At 39.2% G+C, this 18,621-nt stretch overlaps 1 protein-coding gene across 1 annotated transcript in view; it reads right to left on the reverse strand.

The window, feature by feature from the left end:
• The window catches only part of TDRD10 (tudor domain containing 10), a 47,283-nt gene that overhangs the window by 14,263 nt on the left and 14,399 nt on the right, over nucleotides 1-18,621 (reverse strand). The window contains exons 5-6 of the mRNA XM_061185952.1: nucleotides 17,128-17,198; nucleotides 16,317-16,473 (exon numbers count right to left, since the gene is read on the reverse strand). Of these exons, the coding sequence (XP_061041935.1) occupies nucleotides 16,317-16,473; nucleotides 17,128-17,198 (228 nt within the window). The remainder of the gene's footprint in view (nucleotides 1-16,316; nucleotides 16,474-17,127; nucleotides 17,199-18,621) is intronic.

The raw sequence follows: 18,621 nt of genomic DNA on the forward strand, positions 1-18,621 counted from the left end.
CAAAAGAAAGCTGGAGTAGCAGTACTCATAGCAGATAAAATAGACTTTAAAATAAAGAATGTTACAAGAGACAAGGAAGGACACTACATAATGATCAAGGGATCAATCCGAGAAGAAGATATAACAATTATAAATATATATGCACCCAACACAGGAGCACCTCAATACATAAGGCAAATGCTAACAGCTATAAAAGAGGAAATCAACAGAAACACAATAATAGTGGGGGACTTTAACACCTCACTTACACCAGTGGACAGATCATCCAGACAGAAAATTAATAAGGAAACACAAGCTTTAAATGACACAATAGACCAGATAAATTTAATTGATATTTATAGGACATTCCATCCAAAATTAGCAGATTACACTTTCTTCTCAAGTGCACATGGAACATTCTCCAGGATTGATCACAACTCAGGTCACATATCAAGCCTCAGTAAATTTAAGAAAATTGAAATCATATCAAGCATCTTTTCCGACCACAACGCTAGGAGATTAGAAATCAATTACAGGGGAAAAAACGTAAAAAAACACAAACACACGGAGGCTAAACAATACATTACTAAATAACCAAGAGATCACTGAAGAAATCAAAGAGGAAATCAAAAAATACCTAGAGACAAATTACAACAAAAACATGATGATCCAAAACTTATGGGATGCAGCAAAAGCAGTTCTAAGAGGGAAGTTTATAGCAATACAAGCCTACTTCAAGAAACAAGAAAAATCTCAAATAAACAACCTAACCTGACACCTAAAGGAACTAGAGAAAGAAGAACAAACAAAACCCAAAGTTAATGGGTTGGGAGTTTGGGATTAGCAGATGCAAACTATTATATATAGAATGGATAAATAACAAGGTCCTACTGTATAGCACAGGGAACTATATTCAATATCCTGTGATAAACCATAATGGAAAAGAATATGAAAAAGAATGTACATATATGTATAACTGAATCATTTTGCTGCACAGTAGAAATTAACACAACATTGTAAATCAACTATACTTCAGTAAAATAAATTTTAAAAAAAGATTTTAATTGAAAAAAAACACAAACCCAAAGTTAGTAGAAGGAAAGAAATCATAAAGATCAGAGCACAAATAAATGAAATAGAAACAAAGAAAACAATAGCAAAGATCAATAAAACTAAAAGCTGGTTCTTTGAGAAGATAAACAAAATAGATAAACCTTTAGCCAGACTCATCAAGAAAAAGAGGGAGAGGATTCAAATCAATTAAAATTAAAAATGAAAAAGGAGAAGTTACAATGGACACTGCAGAAATACAAAGCATCCTAAGAGACTACTACAAGCAACTCTATGCCAATAAAATGGACAATCTGGAAGAAATGGACAAATTCTTAGAAAGGTATAACCTTCCAAGACCAAACCAGGAAGAAATAGAAAATATGAACAGACCAATCACAAGTAATGAAATGGAAACTGTGATTAAAAATCTTCCAACAAACAAAAGTCCAGGACCAGATGGCTTCACAAGTGAATTCTATCAAACATTTAGAGAAGAGCTAACACCCATGCTTCTCAAACTCTTCCAAAAAATTGCAGAGGAAGGAACACTCCCAAACTCATTCTATGAGGCCACCATCACCCTGATACCAAAACCAGACAGAGATACAACAAAAAAAGAAAATTACAGACCAATATCACTGATGAATATAGATGCAAAAATCCTCAACAAAATACTAGCAAACAGAATCCAACAACACATTAAAAGGATCATACACCATGATCAAGTGGGATTTATCCCAGGGATGCAAGGATTCCTCAATATACGCAAATCAATCAGTGTGATACACCATATTAACAAATTGAAGAATAAAAACCACATGATCATCTCAATAGATGCAGAAAAAGCTTCTGACAAAAGTCAACACCCATTTATGATAAAAACTCTCCAGAAAATGGACATAGAGGGAACCTACCTCAACATAATAAAGGCCATATACGACAAATCCACAGCAAATATCATTCTCAATGGTGAAAAACTGAAAGCATTTCCTCTAAGATCAGGAACAAGACAAGGATGGCCACTCTCGCCACTATTATTCAACATAGTTTTGGAAGTCCTAGCCATGGCAATCAGAGAAGAAAAAGAAATAAAAGAATACAAACTGGAAAAGAAGTAAAACTATCACTGTTTGCAGATGACATGATACTGTACATAGAGAATCCTAAAAATGCCACCAGAAAACTACTAGATCTGGGCTTCCCTGGTGGTGCAGTGGTTAAGAATCCACCTGCCAATGCAGGAGACACGGGTTCGAGCCCTGGTCCGGGAAGATCCCACATGCCGAGGAGCAACTAAGCCCGTGAGCCACAACTACTGAGCGTGCACTCTAGAGCCCGCGAGCCACAACTACTGAGCCCGTGTGCCACAACTACTGAAGCCTGTGTGCCCTAGAGCCCGTGCTCTGCAACAAGAGAAGCCACCGCAATGAGAAGCCCGTGCACCGCAACAGAGTAGCCCCCACTTGCCGCAACTAGAGAAAGCCCGCGCGCAGCAACAAAGACCAGACGCAGCCAAAAATAAATAAATAAATAATTGAAAAAAAAAAAAGAAAACTACTAGAGCTAATCAGTGAATTTGGTAAAGTTGCAAGATACAAAATTAATGCACAGAAATCTCTTGCATTCCTATGCACTAACAATGAAAGATCAGAAAGAGAAATTAAGGAAACAATCCCATTCACCATTGCAACAAAAAGAATAAAATATCTAGGAATAAACCTACCTAAGGAAGTAAAAGACCTGTACTCAGAAAACTATAAGACGCTGATGAAAGAAATCAAAGATGACAGAAACAGATGGAGAGATATACCATGTTCTTGGATTGGAAGAATCAATATTGTGAAAATGACTGTACTACCCAAAGCAATCTACAGATTCAATGCAATGCCTATCAAATTACCAGTGGCATTTTTTTTTTTTACAGAACTAGAACAAAAAATCTTAAAATTTGTATGGAGACACAAAAGACCCCGAACAGCCAAAGCAGTCTTGAGGGAAAAAAACGGAGCTGGAGGAATCAGGCTCCCTGACTTCAGACTATACTAGAAAGCTACAGTAATCAAGACAATATGGTACTGGCACAAAAACAGAAATATAGATCAATGGAACACGATAGAAAGCCCAGAGATAAATCCACGCACCTATGGTCCACTAATCTATGACAAAGGAGGCAAGGATATACAATGGAGAAAAGACAGTCTCTTCAATAAGTGGTGCTGGGAAAACTGGACAACTGCATGTAAAAGAATGAAATTAGAACACTTCCTAACACCATACACAAAAATAAACTCAAAATGGATTAGAGACCTAAATGTAAGACTGGACACTATAAAACTCTTAGAGGAAAACATAGGAAGAACACTCTTTGACATAAATCACAGCAAGATCTTTTTTGATCCACCTCTTAGAGTAATGGAAATAAAAACAAAAATAAACAAATGGGACCTAATGAAACTTAAAAGCTTTTGCACAGCAAAGGAAACTACAAACAAGACAAAAAGACAACCCTCAGAATGGGAGAAAGTATTTGCAAATGAATCAACGGACAAAGGATTAATCTCCAAAATGTATAAACAGCTCATGCAGCTCAATATTAAAAAAACAAACAACCCAGTCAAACAATGGGAAGAAGACCTAAACAGACATTTCTCCAAAGAAGACATACAGATGGCCAAGAAGCACATGAAAAGCTGCTCAACATCACTAATTATTAGAGAAATGCAAATCAAAACTATGTTGAAGTATCACCTCACACCAGTTAGAATGGGCATCATCACAAAATCTACAAACAACAAATGCTGGAGAGGGTGTAGAGAAAAGGGAACCCTCTTGCATTGTTGGTGGCAATGTAAATTGATATAGCCACTATGGAGAACAGTATTTAGGTTCCTTAAAAAACTAAAAATAGAATTACCATATGACCCAGCAATCCCACTACTGGACATATACCCAGAGAAAACCATAATTCAAAAAGACACATGCACCCCAATGTTCACTGCAGCACTACTTACAACAGCCAAGTCATGGAAGCAACCTAAATGCCCATCGACAGACGAATGGATAAAGAAGATGTGGTACCTATATAAAATGGAATATTACTCAGCCATAAAAAGGAACGAAATTGGGTCATTTATAGAGATGTGGATGGATCTAGAGACTGTCATACATAGTGAAGTAAGTCAGAAAGAGAAAAACAAATATCGTATATTAACACATATATGTGGAACCTAGAAAAATGGTACAGATGAACCAGTTTGCAGGGCAGAAACAGAGACACAGATGTAGAGAACAAACGTAGGGACACCAAGGGTGGAAAGTGGCAGGGGTGGTGGTGGGATGAATTGGGAGATTGGGATTGACATATATACACTAATATGTATAAAATAGATAACTAATAAGAACCTGCTGTATAAAAAAATAAAATAAAATTCAAAAAAAACCCACTACAGATAAATCAAAATTTAATTCTAAAAAACATATTCAAGTAAACTATAGGAAAACAGAAAAAACAAAATAAAAAACCAAAAAGTAAAATGGCAGAATTGAGCTGTATCATATCAATAATTATATCAAATGTAAATGGTCTAAACATACCAATTTAAAGACACAGATTGGCAGTGTAGATTAAAAAATGTGACCCAACTATATGCTGTCCACAAAAAGCTCGCTTCAAATATAATGATATAGTTGGGTTTAAAGTACAAAGATAAGAGGCATGCAAACATAATCAAAAGACATGGTTATATTACTATCAGATAAAATAAACCTCAGAGTAAAGAAAAATCACTAAGAGAAAAATTACAGAAAGGGATATTATATAATTATAGAAGCATCATTCCACCAAGAATACATAGTAATCCTGAATGTATATGCACCAAACAACAGAGCTGCAAAATATAAAATGCAAAAACTAATAGAATTGAAAGGAGAACTACACAAATCCACAATTATAATTGGAGACTTCAATACCCCTTTTAACAACTGACAGAACAACTAGTCAGAAAATCAGCAAGAATATAGAACTTAACAATACCATCGACCAACAGGATCCAGTCAACGTGTACAGGACACCCCACCCAATAACAGCAGAATACACATCTTTACAAGTGCCCATACAACATACACCAAGACAGACTATATCCTGGGCCATGAAATAAGTCTCAATAAATGTAAAAGGATTCAAATCATATGAAGTATGTTCACTAACCACAAAAGAATTAAATTAGAAATCAATAACTGAAAATATGTGGAAATATCCAAATATTTGGAAACCAAATAACACACTTCAAAAAAACTCCACACAATGAAGAAATCAAAAGGAAAATTAGAAAATATTTTGAACTCAATAAAAACATAAAAATGAAACTGAAAAATATCAAAATTTGTGGAATGCAAGTACACTTGAAGAGAAATTTATAGCACTAAACGCCTATATTAGGAAATAAAAAAGTTACAAATGAATGATCTCAGCTTTGATCCTAAGGGGGGAATAAAAAGAAGAAAAGCTAAAAGCCAAAGAAAACAGAACAAAGAAAGCAACTAAGAGCAGAAATCAATGAAATTGAAAAAAAATAGAGAAAATCAATAAAACAAAGAGCTGGTTCTTTGAAAGGATCAACAAAATTAATAAACATCCAGCAAGAATGAAAAGAAAAAGGGAAGACACAAATTGCCAGTATCAGGAACAAAATGGGCTATCACTACAGACCTTGCAGATATCAAAAAGATAACAAGGGAATACCAAGAACAACTCTACACATAAATACAAACATAAATTTCAAACAAGAAGTTGGACAACTCAGACAAAATGTACCACTTCCTCAAAAACTATAAACTATCAAAACTCACCCAATCTGAAATAGATGATTTGAAGAGCCCCATTACTGTTAAAGAAATTGAACTCTTAATTTAAAAAAATCTCGGGAATTCCCTGGTGGTCAGTGGTTAGGACTCGGCGCTTTCATGGTCGGGGGCCCAGGTTCGATCCCTGGTTGGGGAACTGAGATCCCACAAGCCATGCAGCACAGGAAAGAAAGAAAAGAAAGAAAGGGAAGGAAGGAAAGAGAGAGAGGGAGAGAGAACGAGGGAGAGAGAAAGAGGGAGCGAGAAAGCGAGAGAGAGGAAGAGAGCAAGAAAGCAAGAAAGAAAAAAAGGAAAGAAAGAAAGCAAGAAAGCAAGCAAGAAAGAAAATCTCCAAGCCCAGATGGTTTCACTGGAGAATTCTACCAAACATTTAAGAAAAATTAACATAGTTCTATATAGTCTTTTCCAAAAGGAGGGAACACTTCCCAATTCATTTTATAGGGGTAGTATTACCATGATACTAAAACCAAAGATAGTACCACAAAAAAACAAAAAACCTACAGATCAATATCTTTCATGAAAATAGATGCAAAAATCCTTAACAAAGTATTAGCAAATAGAATTCAGCAATATATAAAAATAATTATACACCATAACCAAGTGGGGTTTATTCCAAGAATGCAAGGTTTGTTCAATATTTGAAAAATCAATCAAGGCAATCCATATTAACAGGCCAAAGAAAAAAAATCACATGATCATATCATTCAATACAGAAAAAAGCATTTGACAAAATTCAATATCTGTTATAAGTTGAATTATTCCCCCCTTCAAAAAATGTATGTTGAACTCCTAACCCCCAGTACCTCAGAATGCGACCTTATTTGGAAACAGGGTCTTTATAGAGGTGAGCAAGGTAAAACAAAGTCACTAGGGTGGGTCCTAATCCAATATGAGTGTGTCCTTATAAAAAGAGGAAATTTGGACACAGAGCCAGACACAGAGGGAAGACAATATGAAGACACACAAGGAGAATGTTATGTGAAGACAGACGATTGGAGTTACACACCTATAAGCCAAAGAACACCAAAGATTGTTGGCAAACCACTGGAAGCTAGGAAGAGGCAAGGAATAATTCCCCCACAGGTTTCAGAGGGAACTTTGCCTTGCTGACGCCTTAATTTTGGACTTCTAGCCTCCAGAACTGTGAGATGATCAATTTCTGTTGTTCTAAGCAGCCCAGTTTGTGGTACTTTGTGATAGCAATCCTAAGAAACTAATACAATGATTCATGATCAAAAAATAAAACCTCTCAGAAAAACAGGAATAGAGGAGAACTTCCTCAACTTAATAAAGAACATCCATCCAAAAACCTATGATAATATTACACTTTATTGTGAAAGACTGAATGCTTTCTACACTAAAAGAATAAGGCAAGGATGTCCACACTCACTACTCTAATTCAACATAGTGCTGGAAACCTAGCCAGTACTAAGAAAAAGAAACAGAAGACGTATAGATCAGAAAGGAAAAAATAAAACTGGCCCTATTTACAAATGATATTATTGTCTACACAGAAAATCCCAAGAAATCTACAAAAAAGAAAAGAAAAAAAACAAATTCCTATCACTAGTAAGTTCAGCAAAGTAACAGGATACAAGATAAATATACAAAAATCAATTGTATTTCTATATACTACCAATGAACAAGGTGACACAGAAACCAAAACTACAGTGCAACTTATAATCACTCAAATAAAATGAAATACTTAAGTGTAAATCTAGTAAAATATATTAGGACCTGTATGCTGAAAACTATACAATGTTGATTAAAGAGATCAAAGAAGGTCTAAATCAATGGAAATTTATATTGTGTTCATGGACTGGAAGACCCAACATATAATAAAGATATCAATTCTCCTTAAACTGACATATAGGTCTAATGCAATTGCTAGCAAAATTCCAGTCAAAATTTTGGTAGGTATAGATAAAACTATTCTAAAATCTATATACAAAGGCAAAAGAAATAGAACAGCTAAAACAATATTGAAAAACAATAAAGTTGGAGGAATCAGTCTACCCAATTTCAATACTTTTTATAGCTACAGTAACTGAGACAGTAGGAGGCATAGACATGTAATCAATGAAAAAAAACTGAGGACCCAGAAATGAACCCACACAAATATGTCCAACTGATTTCTGATAAAACTGCAAAAGCAATTTAATGGAGGAAATGGTGCTGGAGAAACTGAACATCTATAGGAAAATAATAAAACTCAACCTAAGTTTCAAAGCTTATATAAAAATTAACTCAAAATGGAACATGGGCTTTAAAATGTAAAGCTATATAACTTTTTAAAAAATAGGATAAATTCTTTGAGACCTAGGGCTGGCCAAAAAGTTCTTAGACCTGACAACAAAAGCATCATTCATAAAAGGAAAAATTGATAAACTGGACTTCACTGAAATTTAAAACTTCTGCTCTGCAAAAAACCCTGTTAAGAAAATGAAAAAAACAAGCTACAGAGTAGGAGAAAACATTTGCAAACCATGTATCCAACAAAGGACTAGTATCTAGAATACATAAAGAACTCTCAAAACTCAATGGCAAAAAAAATCAAACAATCCAATTAGAAAATGGGCAAAAGAAAGAAAGAGATATTTCACCAAAGAGGATATACAAATAGTAAATAAGCACATGAAAAGGTGTTCAACATTAGGGAAATGCAAATTAAAACCATTAGGGAAATGCAAATTAAAACCATAATAAGATATCACTATATAACTCCAGAGTGGTTAAAATTAAAAAGTGACAATACCAGGGGACTTCTCTGGTGATCCAGTGGTTAAGATCCCACGCCTCCAATGCAGGGGGCACAGTTCAATCCCTGGTCAGGGAACTAAGATCCCACATGCCGAGGGGTGTGGCCAAAAGAAGTGACAACACCAAATCCCGGAGGGGATGCAGAGAACCCCTCATACATTCCTAGCAGGAATGTAAAATGGTACAGCCACTCTGAAAACAGTCTGGCTGTTTCTTAAAAAAGTAAACATGCAATGACCATACCACTCAGCAATTTTAATTTTGGGCATTTATCCCAGAGAAACACACAAACTCCATACATGAATATTTATAGCAACTTTATTTGTAACAGTCAAAAACCAGAAACAATGTAGATATCCTTCAATGGGTAAATGGTTAAGCAAACTGTAGTACATCCATACCATGGAATACTACTCAGCATTAAAAAGGAATAAACTATTAGTATATGCAACAACACCTGGATGAATCTCCGAAAATTATGTTGACTGAAAAAAACCAATCCCAAAAGGTTATATATTATATATTATATTATTCCATTCATATAACATTCTTGAAATTAAAGAAACAGAGAACAGATTAATTGCTCCAGGGGCTAAGGTGGGGATGGGGATGGGAGGGAAATGGGTGTGGCTATAAAAAGGCAACAGGAAGGATCCTTGTGGTGGTGATGGAAACGCTCTGTATCTTGACTGTATCAACGTTAATACCCTGGTTGTGAAATTGTTTTGTAAGATGTTACCATTGGGGGAACTGGATAAAGGGTACAGGGGATCTCTGTATTGTTTTTTACAAGTAACTGCATGTGAATCTACAATTATCTCAAAAAGAAAAGTTTAATTGAAAGAAAAAAAAAGTTCTTATCGTGCCAGCAGCATAAAAGCAGGCAGAGGGCCACTTGCCAAAGTTTGCTGACCCCTTTTCCTGGTTAGTCATATTATTGCAAATATCTTCTCCCAGTTTTTGTCTTGAATTTATCTTCCTTTATATTATCTTTCAAAGAAGATAAATTCAAAATTTTAATTCATCCATCTTTTTCTTTTTCCGGTTAACTCTTTTTTTTTTTTTTTTTTTTTTTTTTAATTTATTTATTTATTTATTTATTTATGGCTGTGTTGGGTCTTCGTTTCTGTGCGAGGGCTTTCTCCAGTTGCGGCGAGCGGGGGCCACTCTTCATCGCGGTGCGCGGGCCTCTCACTATCGTGGCCTCTCTTGTTGCGGAGCACAGGCTCCAGACGCGCAGGCTCAGCAGTTGCGGCTCACGGGCCCAGTTGCTCCGCGGCATGTGGGACCTTCCCAGACCAGGGCTCGAACCCGTGTCCCCTGCATTGGCAGGCAGACCCCCAACCACCGCGCCACCAGGGAAGCCCCCGGTTAACTCTTTATGCCTTAACAAATCTTATTCTACTCTGAGGTCATAAAGATATTCTTGTACATTTTTGCCTAAAAGTTTTAAAGTTTTGTCTTTCACATTTAAGTCTCTAGTCCATCTAGAGTTTTTTTTTAATTTTTTATTCTTTTTAAAATTTTATTTATTTATTTATTTTATTTTATTTTTGGCTGCGTTGGGTCTTTGTTGCTGCGCGTGGGTTTTTCTATAGTTGCGGCGAGCAGGGGCTACTCTTCGTTGCAGTGCGCGGGTTTCTCATTGCGGTGGCTTCTCTTGTTGCAGAGCACCGGCTCTAAGCACGCGGGCTTCAGTAGTTGTGGCTTGCGGGCTCTAGAGGGCAGGCTCAGTAGTTGTGGCGCACGGGCTTATTTGCTCCGCGGCATGTGGGATCTTCCCAGACCAGGGCCCAAACCCATGTTCCCTGCCTTGGCAGGCGGATTCTTAACCACTGCGCCACCATGGAAGCCCTAGAGTTTATTTTTGTGCATGAGGTAAGGCAGGGATATAATTTCGGATTTTTCTACATGAATAAGCAATTGTCCGGATTCAATAACTAAAGTGTCCATCCTTTCACCAGAGATGTACAACTCTACCAGAATAGCCAGTAGTTTCTGCATTTGCATGAGCCTCCTTTGGGGGCTTTCTATTGTATTTTATTGGTCAAACTGTCCAACCCTAGGCCAATAGTACAACGTCTTCTTGTAGGGCAAGGCTTCCCATCTTTATTTTCAGGAAGAAATGTCTTAAATATTCATAGGCTTTTGTACTTCCATATAAATTTTAGAATCAGCCTGTGGGAATTTTTATTGAAATTATACAGAATCAAAAGATTAATTTGGGGAGAATGACTCTTAAATAACTCTTATTTTGTCTTCCTATCCATGAACATGAAACTTTTCCTATTTTAGAATTCCTTAAAGACTTTCAATAAAGCTAAATTATTTCCCCCAGATAGGCCATGAGCACCTTTCACTGGATTTATTCCTAGGTACCTTAATATTTAAAACTGCTCTTATAAATGGTATATTTTTAAAGTTATTTTGTTGTTTATTCATGGAAATATAAATAAAATTGATTTTTATCTACCTGATATATATTCAGCTACCTTGTTAAAATGTTATTTCTAATAATTTACATATTATTTAAGTTTTTCTATGTAAAGAAACATCATCTGTAAATAATGAGTTTTATTTACCCTGTTCCAATATTTATGCCTTTAACTTATTTTCCTTTCCTCACTAGATAAAACTAGACTTCCAGTATATCCTTGTCTTGTTCCTATTTTTAGAGAGAATGCTTATAATGTTTTTCTATTAAAATATTATTTTCTGTAGAGTTTTGGGAGATAGCCTTTATCAGGTTAAGAATAACCTTCCATTTCTAGCTGCTAAGAAACTTTATTTTTTAAATCATAAATTAGTAGTGAATTTTATCAAATGCTTTTGCTATGTCTATTTAAGACGATCATATGGTTTTCACTCTTTAATCTGTTAATGTAGTGAAAGATTTATCTTTTTTCTTTCTTTCTTTTTTTTTGGCCGCGCCATATGGCTTGCGGGATCTCTGTTGCCTGACCAGGGACTGAACCCAGGCTTTAGCAGTGAAAGCCCAGAATCCTAACCACTAGGCCACCAGGGAACTCCTGATTTATCATTTTTCTAATATTAAGCTACTTCTGCATTTCTAGAAAAAAATCCAACTGCCATGATGTATAATACTATCTTCATTAGCCAATATTGACTTCATTTTGCCAATATTTTGTTTAGAAACATTGCATGTGTATTCATGTGAGTGAAACCAGCCTGCAATTTTTCTCTCTTATGCTCTCCTGTCTGATTTGATATCAGAGTTATATTGGCCTCATAGAATGAACTAGCAAGTATCTCACTTATTCTTTAGAAGAATTTATATAATATTGGAATTTTCTGTTCCTTGAAAATTCAGTAAAATTTGCCTATAAAACCATCTGGGCTTGGTGTTTTCTTTATAAGAAGATTCTAAATTTTGATTCAACTGGTTTACAAATATAGGACTAGCAGTTTCTTTTATTAGTTTTGAAAATGATATACTTTAAGAAATGTGTCCATTTCTTCTAAGTTTTCACGTTTATTACCATATTAGCTTATATTTTAATATCTGCTACATCTATAGTTATGATCTTTTTATTACTAATGTTTACCTATGCCCTTTTCTCCTTTTTTCTTGATTAATCATTCCAAAGGTTTTTCTGTTTCATTAATCTCTTTAAAGAATGAAATTTTGACTTTATTGATTCCTTCTATTGTAGCTTTGTTTTTTATGCTTCTTGTTTTCCCCCCTAGCTTTACTAAGATATAATTGTAGCTTTGTTTACAAAATTTTAAATTTTTAAAAACTTTGTTTTAAAAATTTTGTCTGTTCCTTATTTGGGTTTATTTTTACTTTTTATCTACCTCTTCAATCAACTCTAAGCTCATTTATTTTCATCTTGTCTTCTTTGCTCATTTAAGCATTCAATATTGTACACTTCCCTATAAGTATTGTTTTCGCTGTATTCCACAACTTTTTTTTTTTTAATAAATTTACTTATTTTATTTTTGGCTGTGTTGGGTCTTTGTTGCTGAGAGCCGGCTTTCTCTAGTTGCGGCAAGCAGGGCTACCCTCGTTGCGGTGCACAGGCTTCTCATTGCGGGGGCTTCTCTTGTTGCGGAGCACGGGCTCTGGCACGCAGGCTTCAGTAGCTGTGGCACGTGGGCTCGGTAGTTGCGGCTCGCGGGCTCTAGACCGCAGGCTCAGTAGTTGTGGCGCACGGGCTTAGTTGCTCCGAGGCATGTGGGATCTTCCTGGACCAGGGCTCGAACCCGTGTCCCCTGCACTGACAGGCGGATTCTTAACTACTGTGCCACCAGGGAAGCCCTATCCCACAACTTTTGATGAGAAAAATTTTCCTTATTGTTCAGTTCTAAGTACTTTTTTTTTTTTTGGCTGTGCAATGCAGCATGTAGGATCTTAGTTCCCCGACCAGGGACTGAACCCGTGTCCCCTGCAATGCAAGTGTGGAGTCTTAACCACTGGACGGCCAGGGAAGTCCCCTAAGTACTTTTAAATTTCTCTTATGATTTCTTCTTTGACCCATGTGTTGTTTACTTAGGAATATGTTTTTAGATTTCCAAATGTATGGAGATTAGTGTTCATCTACTGGTTACTTATTTCTAATGTAAAAGCACTGGGAATGTTCCTGAGAAATGATAGCCATCCCAAAAGGAAGAAGGCGAGCCTCTTAACACTCTTTTCTAGTACCTAGTTCTGGCATGACAGTACTCGCCCGTCCCAAATAACCCTAAAACTGGACGAACTATAATGAATTAACCGTTTCTGGCACAGGCTAATGATTAGTGGATAGCAGAGAGCAGTTTGCGTGAGAAAAGGAAAGCACAGGCGGTGAGCCCACATTTACTCTGGGCATTTTCCCAAACCACAGCAAAGGCAAGCAGAGCTTCGACAGTCAGTGGCAGTCTTCCTGGGCAGAAGAAACCCAGATAAGAGTTTTGGTGCCAGGAATTTGTGAGACAGGGTACCAGAGAGAAAGGAGTCAGAGAAAAGCCCCAGAAATCTAGAGGCTGACCCCAGGTCCTTGGCTGAATCCTAGGCTGCCCGTGTGCAGGGCAAGTTCTGGGAGGCCTTCGAGAGAAGAGCTGCTGTAGAAGGTAGATGACAGGGAGCTAAGAGAGGAATACAGGAATCAAAGATCTCACAGTGCTGGGGAGACAACAGAGTTCCGACCCGGCCAGAGTGCAGAGACCTTGGTAAGCACCCTGAGACCCTCACCCTAGAAGGTCAAGCCTTAGGAAAAGGATTTTGCCCAAGAACTACGGCTCAAACTGAAGTATACTAATTCGAACAAAGAAAACCAACTTTAATAAGATCAGAAGGCCAGCTAGTGATTGCATTTTTGCTAGGAAAAAAAAATCAACACTATTTAGAGAACATAATATAAAGTCTCTACAATACAACATCCATAATATCCAACATACAATCAAAAATCACCATATTTGTAAGACGTCTTGACCCTTAAGCAAGGAGGTAAATGTCAATAGAAGCAGAGCCACTAATGACCCAGCTGTTGGAATTGGCAGAAAATGATTTTATAACTACAGTAAGCATGTTAAAGAACATGGAAGAAAAGATAAACAAAATGGATGAAAGATGGAAGAGTTCAGCTGAGAAATGGGGAAAAAAGAACCAAATGGCAGTTGAAAACTACACTATCTAAAATGAAAAATGCATTAGCTGGGCTTAATAGCAGAGTGGACATAACAGCAGAAACGATTAGAGATTTCCAAGACAGGTCAGTTGGAAAGAGTGGGAAAGCTGTGGTCATACCTATACTGAGAGCAGTTAGCAAGGTGGTGTGAATATCTTCAGCGGCTCACGGGGCAGCTTCAGAAGAGGCTGAGGGCTGGGTTCAACTGAGAGAGGGGTTTTGCAAGATATGACCTAGTGAGCTAAGGGAATTCAGCTCGTTTGGACTAAGGTAGTTATAACTATGGAATCTCAGCTAAGAAGGGAAGTGAGGGAGCAAAGAGTGTTGAATAGTGAAGAAATGGTGAGGCAGTGAATTTTGGGTCCCAGTGTGTCTAATCATTAGACTGGGGCCTTTAGAGCCTTGCTACTCAAAATGTGGTCCCAGGACCAGTAGCACCAGCACCACCTGGCACTTGTGAAAATTCTCAGGCCCTGCCCCAGATGCACTCAATCAGTATCTCTGCAGGTGAGGCTCAGCAAGCTGTTTACCAAGCTCATCAGTGATTCTGACGCTGTTAAAGTTTGAGAACTGCTCCTCCAAAGTAAGAGAGCTGCAAAGAAGGGGAGAGGGGCAGAGTGGGATGCTCGAAATGGATATTTTGGAGATGTTCAGTTATGAGCAATGACAAGGTCTGAGATATAACTCACGGAACGGGAAACTGTGACTGAGTGGAAGAAAAGATCATTAAAGATAAATGGTCTAGAAATAAGGGGCCAGACTCTTAGATCATCCACAGGGACACAATGTGAGTGTCAGTAAGAGAGCAAGACAGTGAGTCAGAAGCTGAAGTTATCGGGGGGGCATGACAGCGAGAATGGTAGATGACTGCAACCAAGAAGGTCAGTACGTAGTATAATCTGACAGCCTGCCCTTCCAAGAGCTAGAGTTTAAGGAGAATGGAAAAAAAATAGTTTGGACTAGCAAGGGGAGCCACCTCTGACAATCTTACTGTGGTGATTCCAATCCACCTCTCAACTCCCATCTCCAACTTCTGCAGCAATGTCTGACCTTGTTAACTGCCTGCCAACAGGCATTCTCCCTTCCCTTGCTGACAGATCCCCAAGTTTAGCAACAATGTCCCTATTTTAAAAGCTATACTTTCTAGCCTCCTCTGCATTGAAGGTCACCAGTGGTAGTTCTCTCCAACACAACAGAAGCAGAATTGTGGTCAGGTTTCTGAGAATGCGGCTTTTATGAGGATACAGCCTCTCGACCCTCTGCCTCTCCCCTTCTTCCTGCCTGGCACTCTGATAACATCACGGAGTGCCCATACCAACCTTGGACTCCTTACCTCCTGAATTCTTCTACAGGAAAGAAAAACAAATAGCTAACTTGTTTAAGTCACTGTCGGCTGCAAATATGAGGAAATCAGAAAGTCGATCGCTAACAATTCAGGCTCTGAAGTGGGATGCTTTGCTCCTGGTTCACCTTTACCTACTGAGAACGGGCCCACCTCACCGGAGGGAAGCTCCCAGGGCTTAGTTATGGGCCTTCTCGTCTCTGTCCACAAAGGCAGCCCCCACCAGGCGCTAACCCACCATTAACTCTCCCCTTCCAATACCTCACATTTGTCTTCCTGCCGGGAAGGACCAGATTTTATTCACTTTTGTCTTACTTACCGTCACACCAGCAGCCAGAACAAGGCTGTGCAAACAATAGATACTCAATTAATGTCTGCTATGTTAAACAAGTAAAAGCCTCAATTTCAATAACCCACGTTGAAAAAGCCCTGACTGAATTGCCTAATAACCCTTTTTTTGTCCTTGCTAAGAATACAGCCTTCCTTTCATTTCAAAATTCCAAGTTTTCTATACTAACCTTGCTCCCAACTGTTAAAGGTCATAAAAGCCCCCGAATTTCATCCCAGCCCCTGCTTTGTCCACAGTAAGACTGGGATGGAAGGAGGAGGAAAGGACAGAAAGCAAAGTCGGCCAAGCTCTGAAGAGTGAGCACAGAGCAACCCAGAGCACAGAGAGGCCAGACACCTACCAGCAGCTCCTGGGTCCACTCAGTCACATCAGGGGTCCTCTTGGGAGACCTTCTGTTGGAATTCACATACAGTTTTCGTTTGTGGAAGAGCTTCCCATTCAGCTCCTGGATCGCAAGTGCCACTTTCTGCATGGAGCCCACATCTACAAATGCAAAGCTGCAAAGGAAGGAGAGGGCAGCTCTGAGCCTGGCTCAGAACAGAGCCGCAGGAGGGCACCAAGCCCAAACCTAGGAAGAGTCTCCTCTCCCCTCCATGGGGACAGGAGAGGGGCTGGGCCGACCCTAACACACAAGGAGGCCACAATGACATCCAGACTTGGGCTGGGATGGGCAGTGGGAGAGCCTGTCCTGGGTGTCCTGGGGGTCGGGAGACACGTGCTGACCCTATCACCATATACCATATGGCACGGCTCTGGGCTTCCTTCACGCCGTTCCCCACAAAATTTCAAAGCCCTTTTACTGCCCGGAAAATAAGAAACGGAAAATATGAGTAGGTCCAGATTTCAGGGGCAACCAAGGCTGAGGGAGGTACAGTAACTTGCCTCGAGTCAGAAAACAGAGCAAGGACATGACCAAAAGCAAACCCAGGTCTCTGGACTTCTAAACCAAGGTTGTATGGATAAGGCAGCATTAGCTGCCAAGTCAGAGGGCTGAATGTGGAAAGGGGGTTTCCCAAATGTCACTCTGCCAAGTCACAGTGGGTGTGGCTTTGGGAGTTGTTGAGCTAGTCTGTAACATCAGTGCATCAGCAAAATGGACAAAGAGGAAAGGAGTTGCTTCCCAAAGAAAACAAAGGAAGAACAGTCATTACCATTTGCAGCCATTCTGGATTTTGTGGACATGGAGAGGGTTGAAGTCCTTTAGAAGGCACCGAATTTCCTCCTACAATGGCAGGGTTTAAAAGAGAAAGAGACCCAGAGACAAAACTTACAATCAGTTCTCAATGTTTCAGATCCCCAACCAGCTAATCTGTAATCAATTGAACACATACTTAATGAGAACCTATGATGTGCTGAGTGTGCCAGGCTTTGTGCTCGGTGATGCAAATACAGAGACAAGAAAGATATGAGCCCTGCCTTCAATTGAAGCTCAACAGACATGTGGGGTACAGACAAGTCAATCAAGTAAGCAGACCATTTCACCAGAGGGTGCAAAATGCCATAATGAGGAAGTACACACGCCTCCGGGAGCACACAGTATGGGTATCTAACCCAAATTTGGAAACGGTGGGCTCCCAGGAGGAAGTGACTTTTAACTTATTAGGAATCTAGGCTATCTCCCTTTCATCGCCACCTAGGTGGGGAGGCTTGCTTTAACCAAACCAACCATGCAAGGCCAACTGCCCCTGCTGACTCAGTCCTGTATTCGTGGCAATTTCCCTTCATTTCTTTCCTCACACGTCCGACAGACATTCAGCAAACATGGGTTACACACAGCGTTATGCTGAGTGTTACAAGAGATACTGATTTGAATTTGACATAAGCCTTGCACTCAAGGAGCTTATAGTTTGTAAATGCGTGATCTCTAACAGATGGGGCAGAGTGAAGTCTGAGGGTAAAAATAAGGCCTGGAGTGGGCAGTGCACTGAGGGAGGACACACCATCGCTGGTCAGCCTCTGAGGGAGCTCTCATATCCACCACGCCCTTCTCTGCAAGGCTCCCCTCCCCACTTTCCTCACTGCAGCCTGGCCTCCACTGGCCGGGTATATGGTCACGTCCCCTCCCTGGACATTTCTCCATCCCACTCTCAACTCTCCCTCCTGCCTGCCCTCAGGCTGCCTCCCGTCCCCGTGGACCCTGGTCCCACTCCTTCCCCTGGGCTGCCCTCCCTTTTCTGAGATAGCATCTACCCAACCCTGATGCCCTTTTGAGCGACACCCTATTTTTTCGCTTTTCTGCCAAAGGTGTAGAAAGAGCCATGTCCGCTTAATGCCTCCGTTTCCTCCCCGCCCACTCCCTCCCGGCTGCCTGCAGTTTGGCCATGTTCCTGCTCTACTGAAAACACTTTCTTGCAGGTCACGGATGCACTCCCACTGCCCACTGCAAAGGCTTCCCCTCAGGCCTCCCTGTCAACACCTACCTGCGCTTCTCCACTTCCTCCTTCCTCAGCTCCCCCACCAGCACATTACCACTATAAATTCCACACCTGTGATGAAAACCAATGTTTCCCTAGAAAATTCTACTTTGGAAAAATATATTTATACCATCTTCTGTTAAAAGCAGCTTTTACCAATCTAAAGTCACTTTGTTGGCTTCGGAAAAGAGAAATGCATAATGTATAGCTCATTTTTCTCAGTCTTCATAT

This window comes from Eubalaena glacialis, chromosome 3 (assembly GCF_028564815.1).
Source record: "Eubalaena glacialis isolate mEubGla1 chromosome 3, mEubGla1.1.hap2.+ XY, whole genome shotgun sequence".
Lineage (NCBI taxonomy): Eukaryota > Metazoa > Chordata > Mammalia > Artiodactyla > Balaenidae > Eubalaena > Eubalaena glacialis.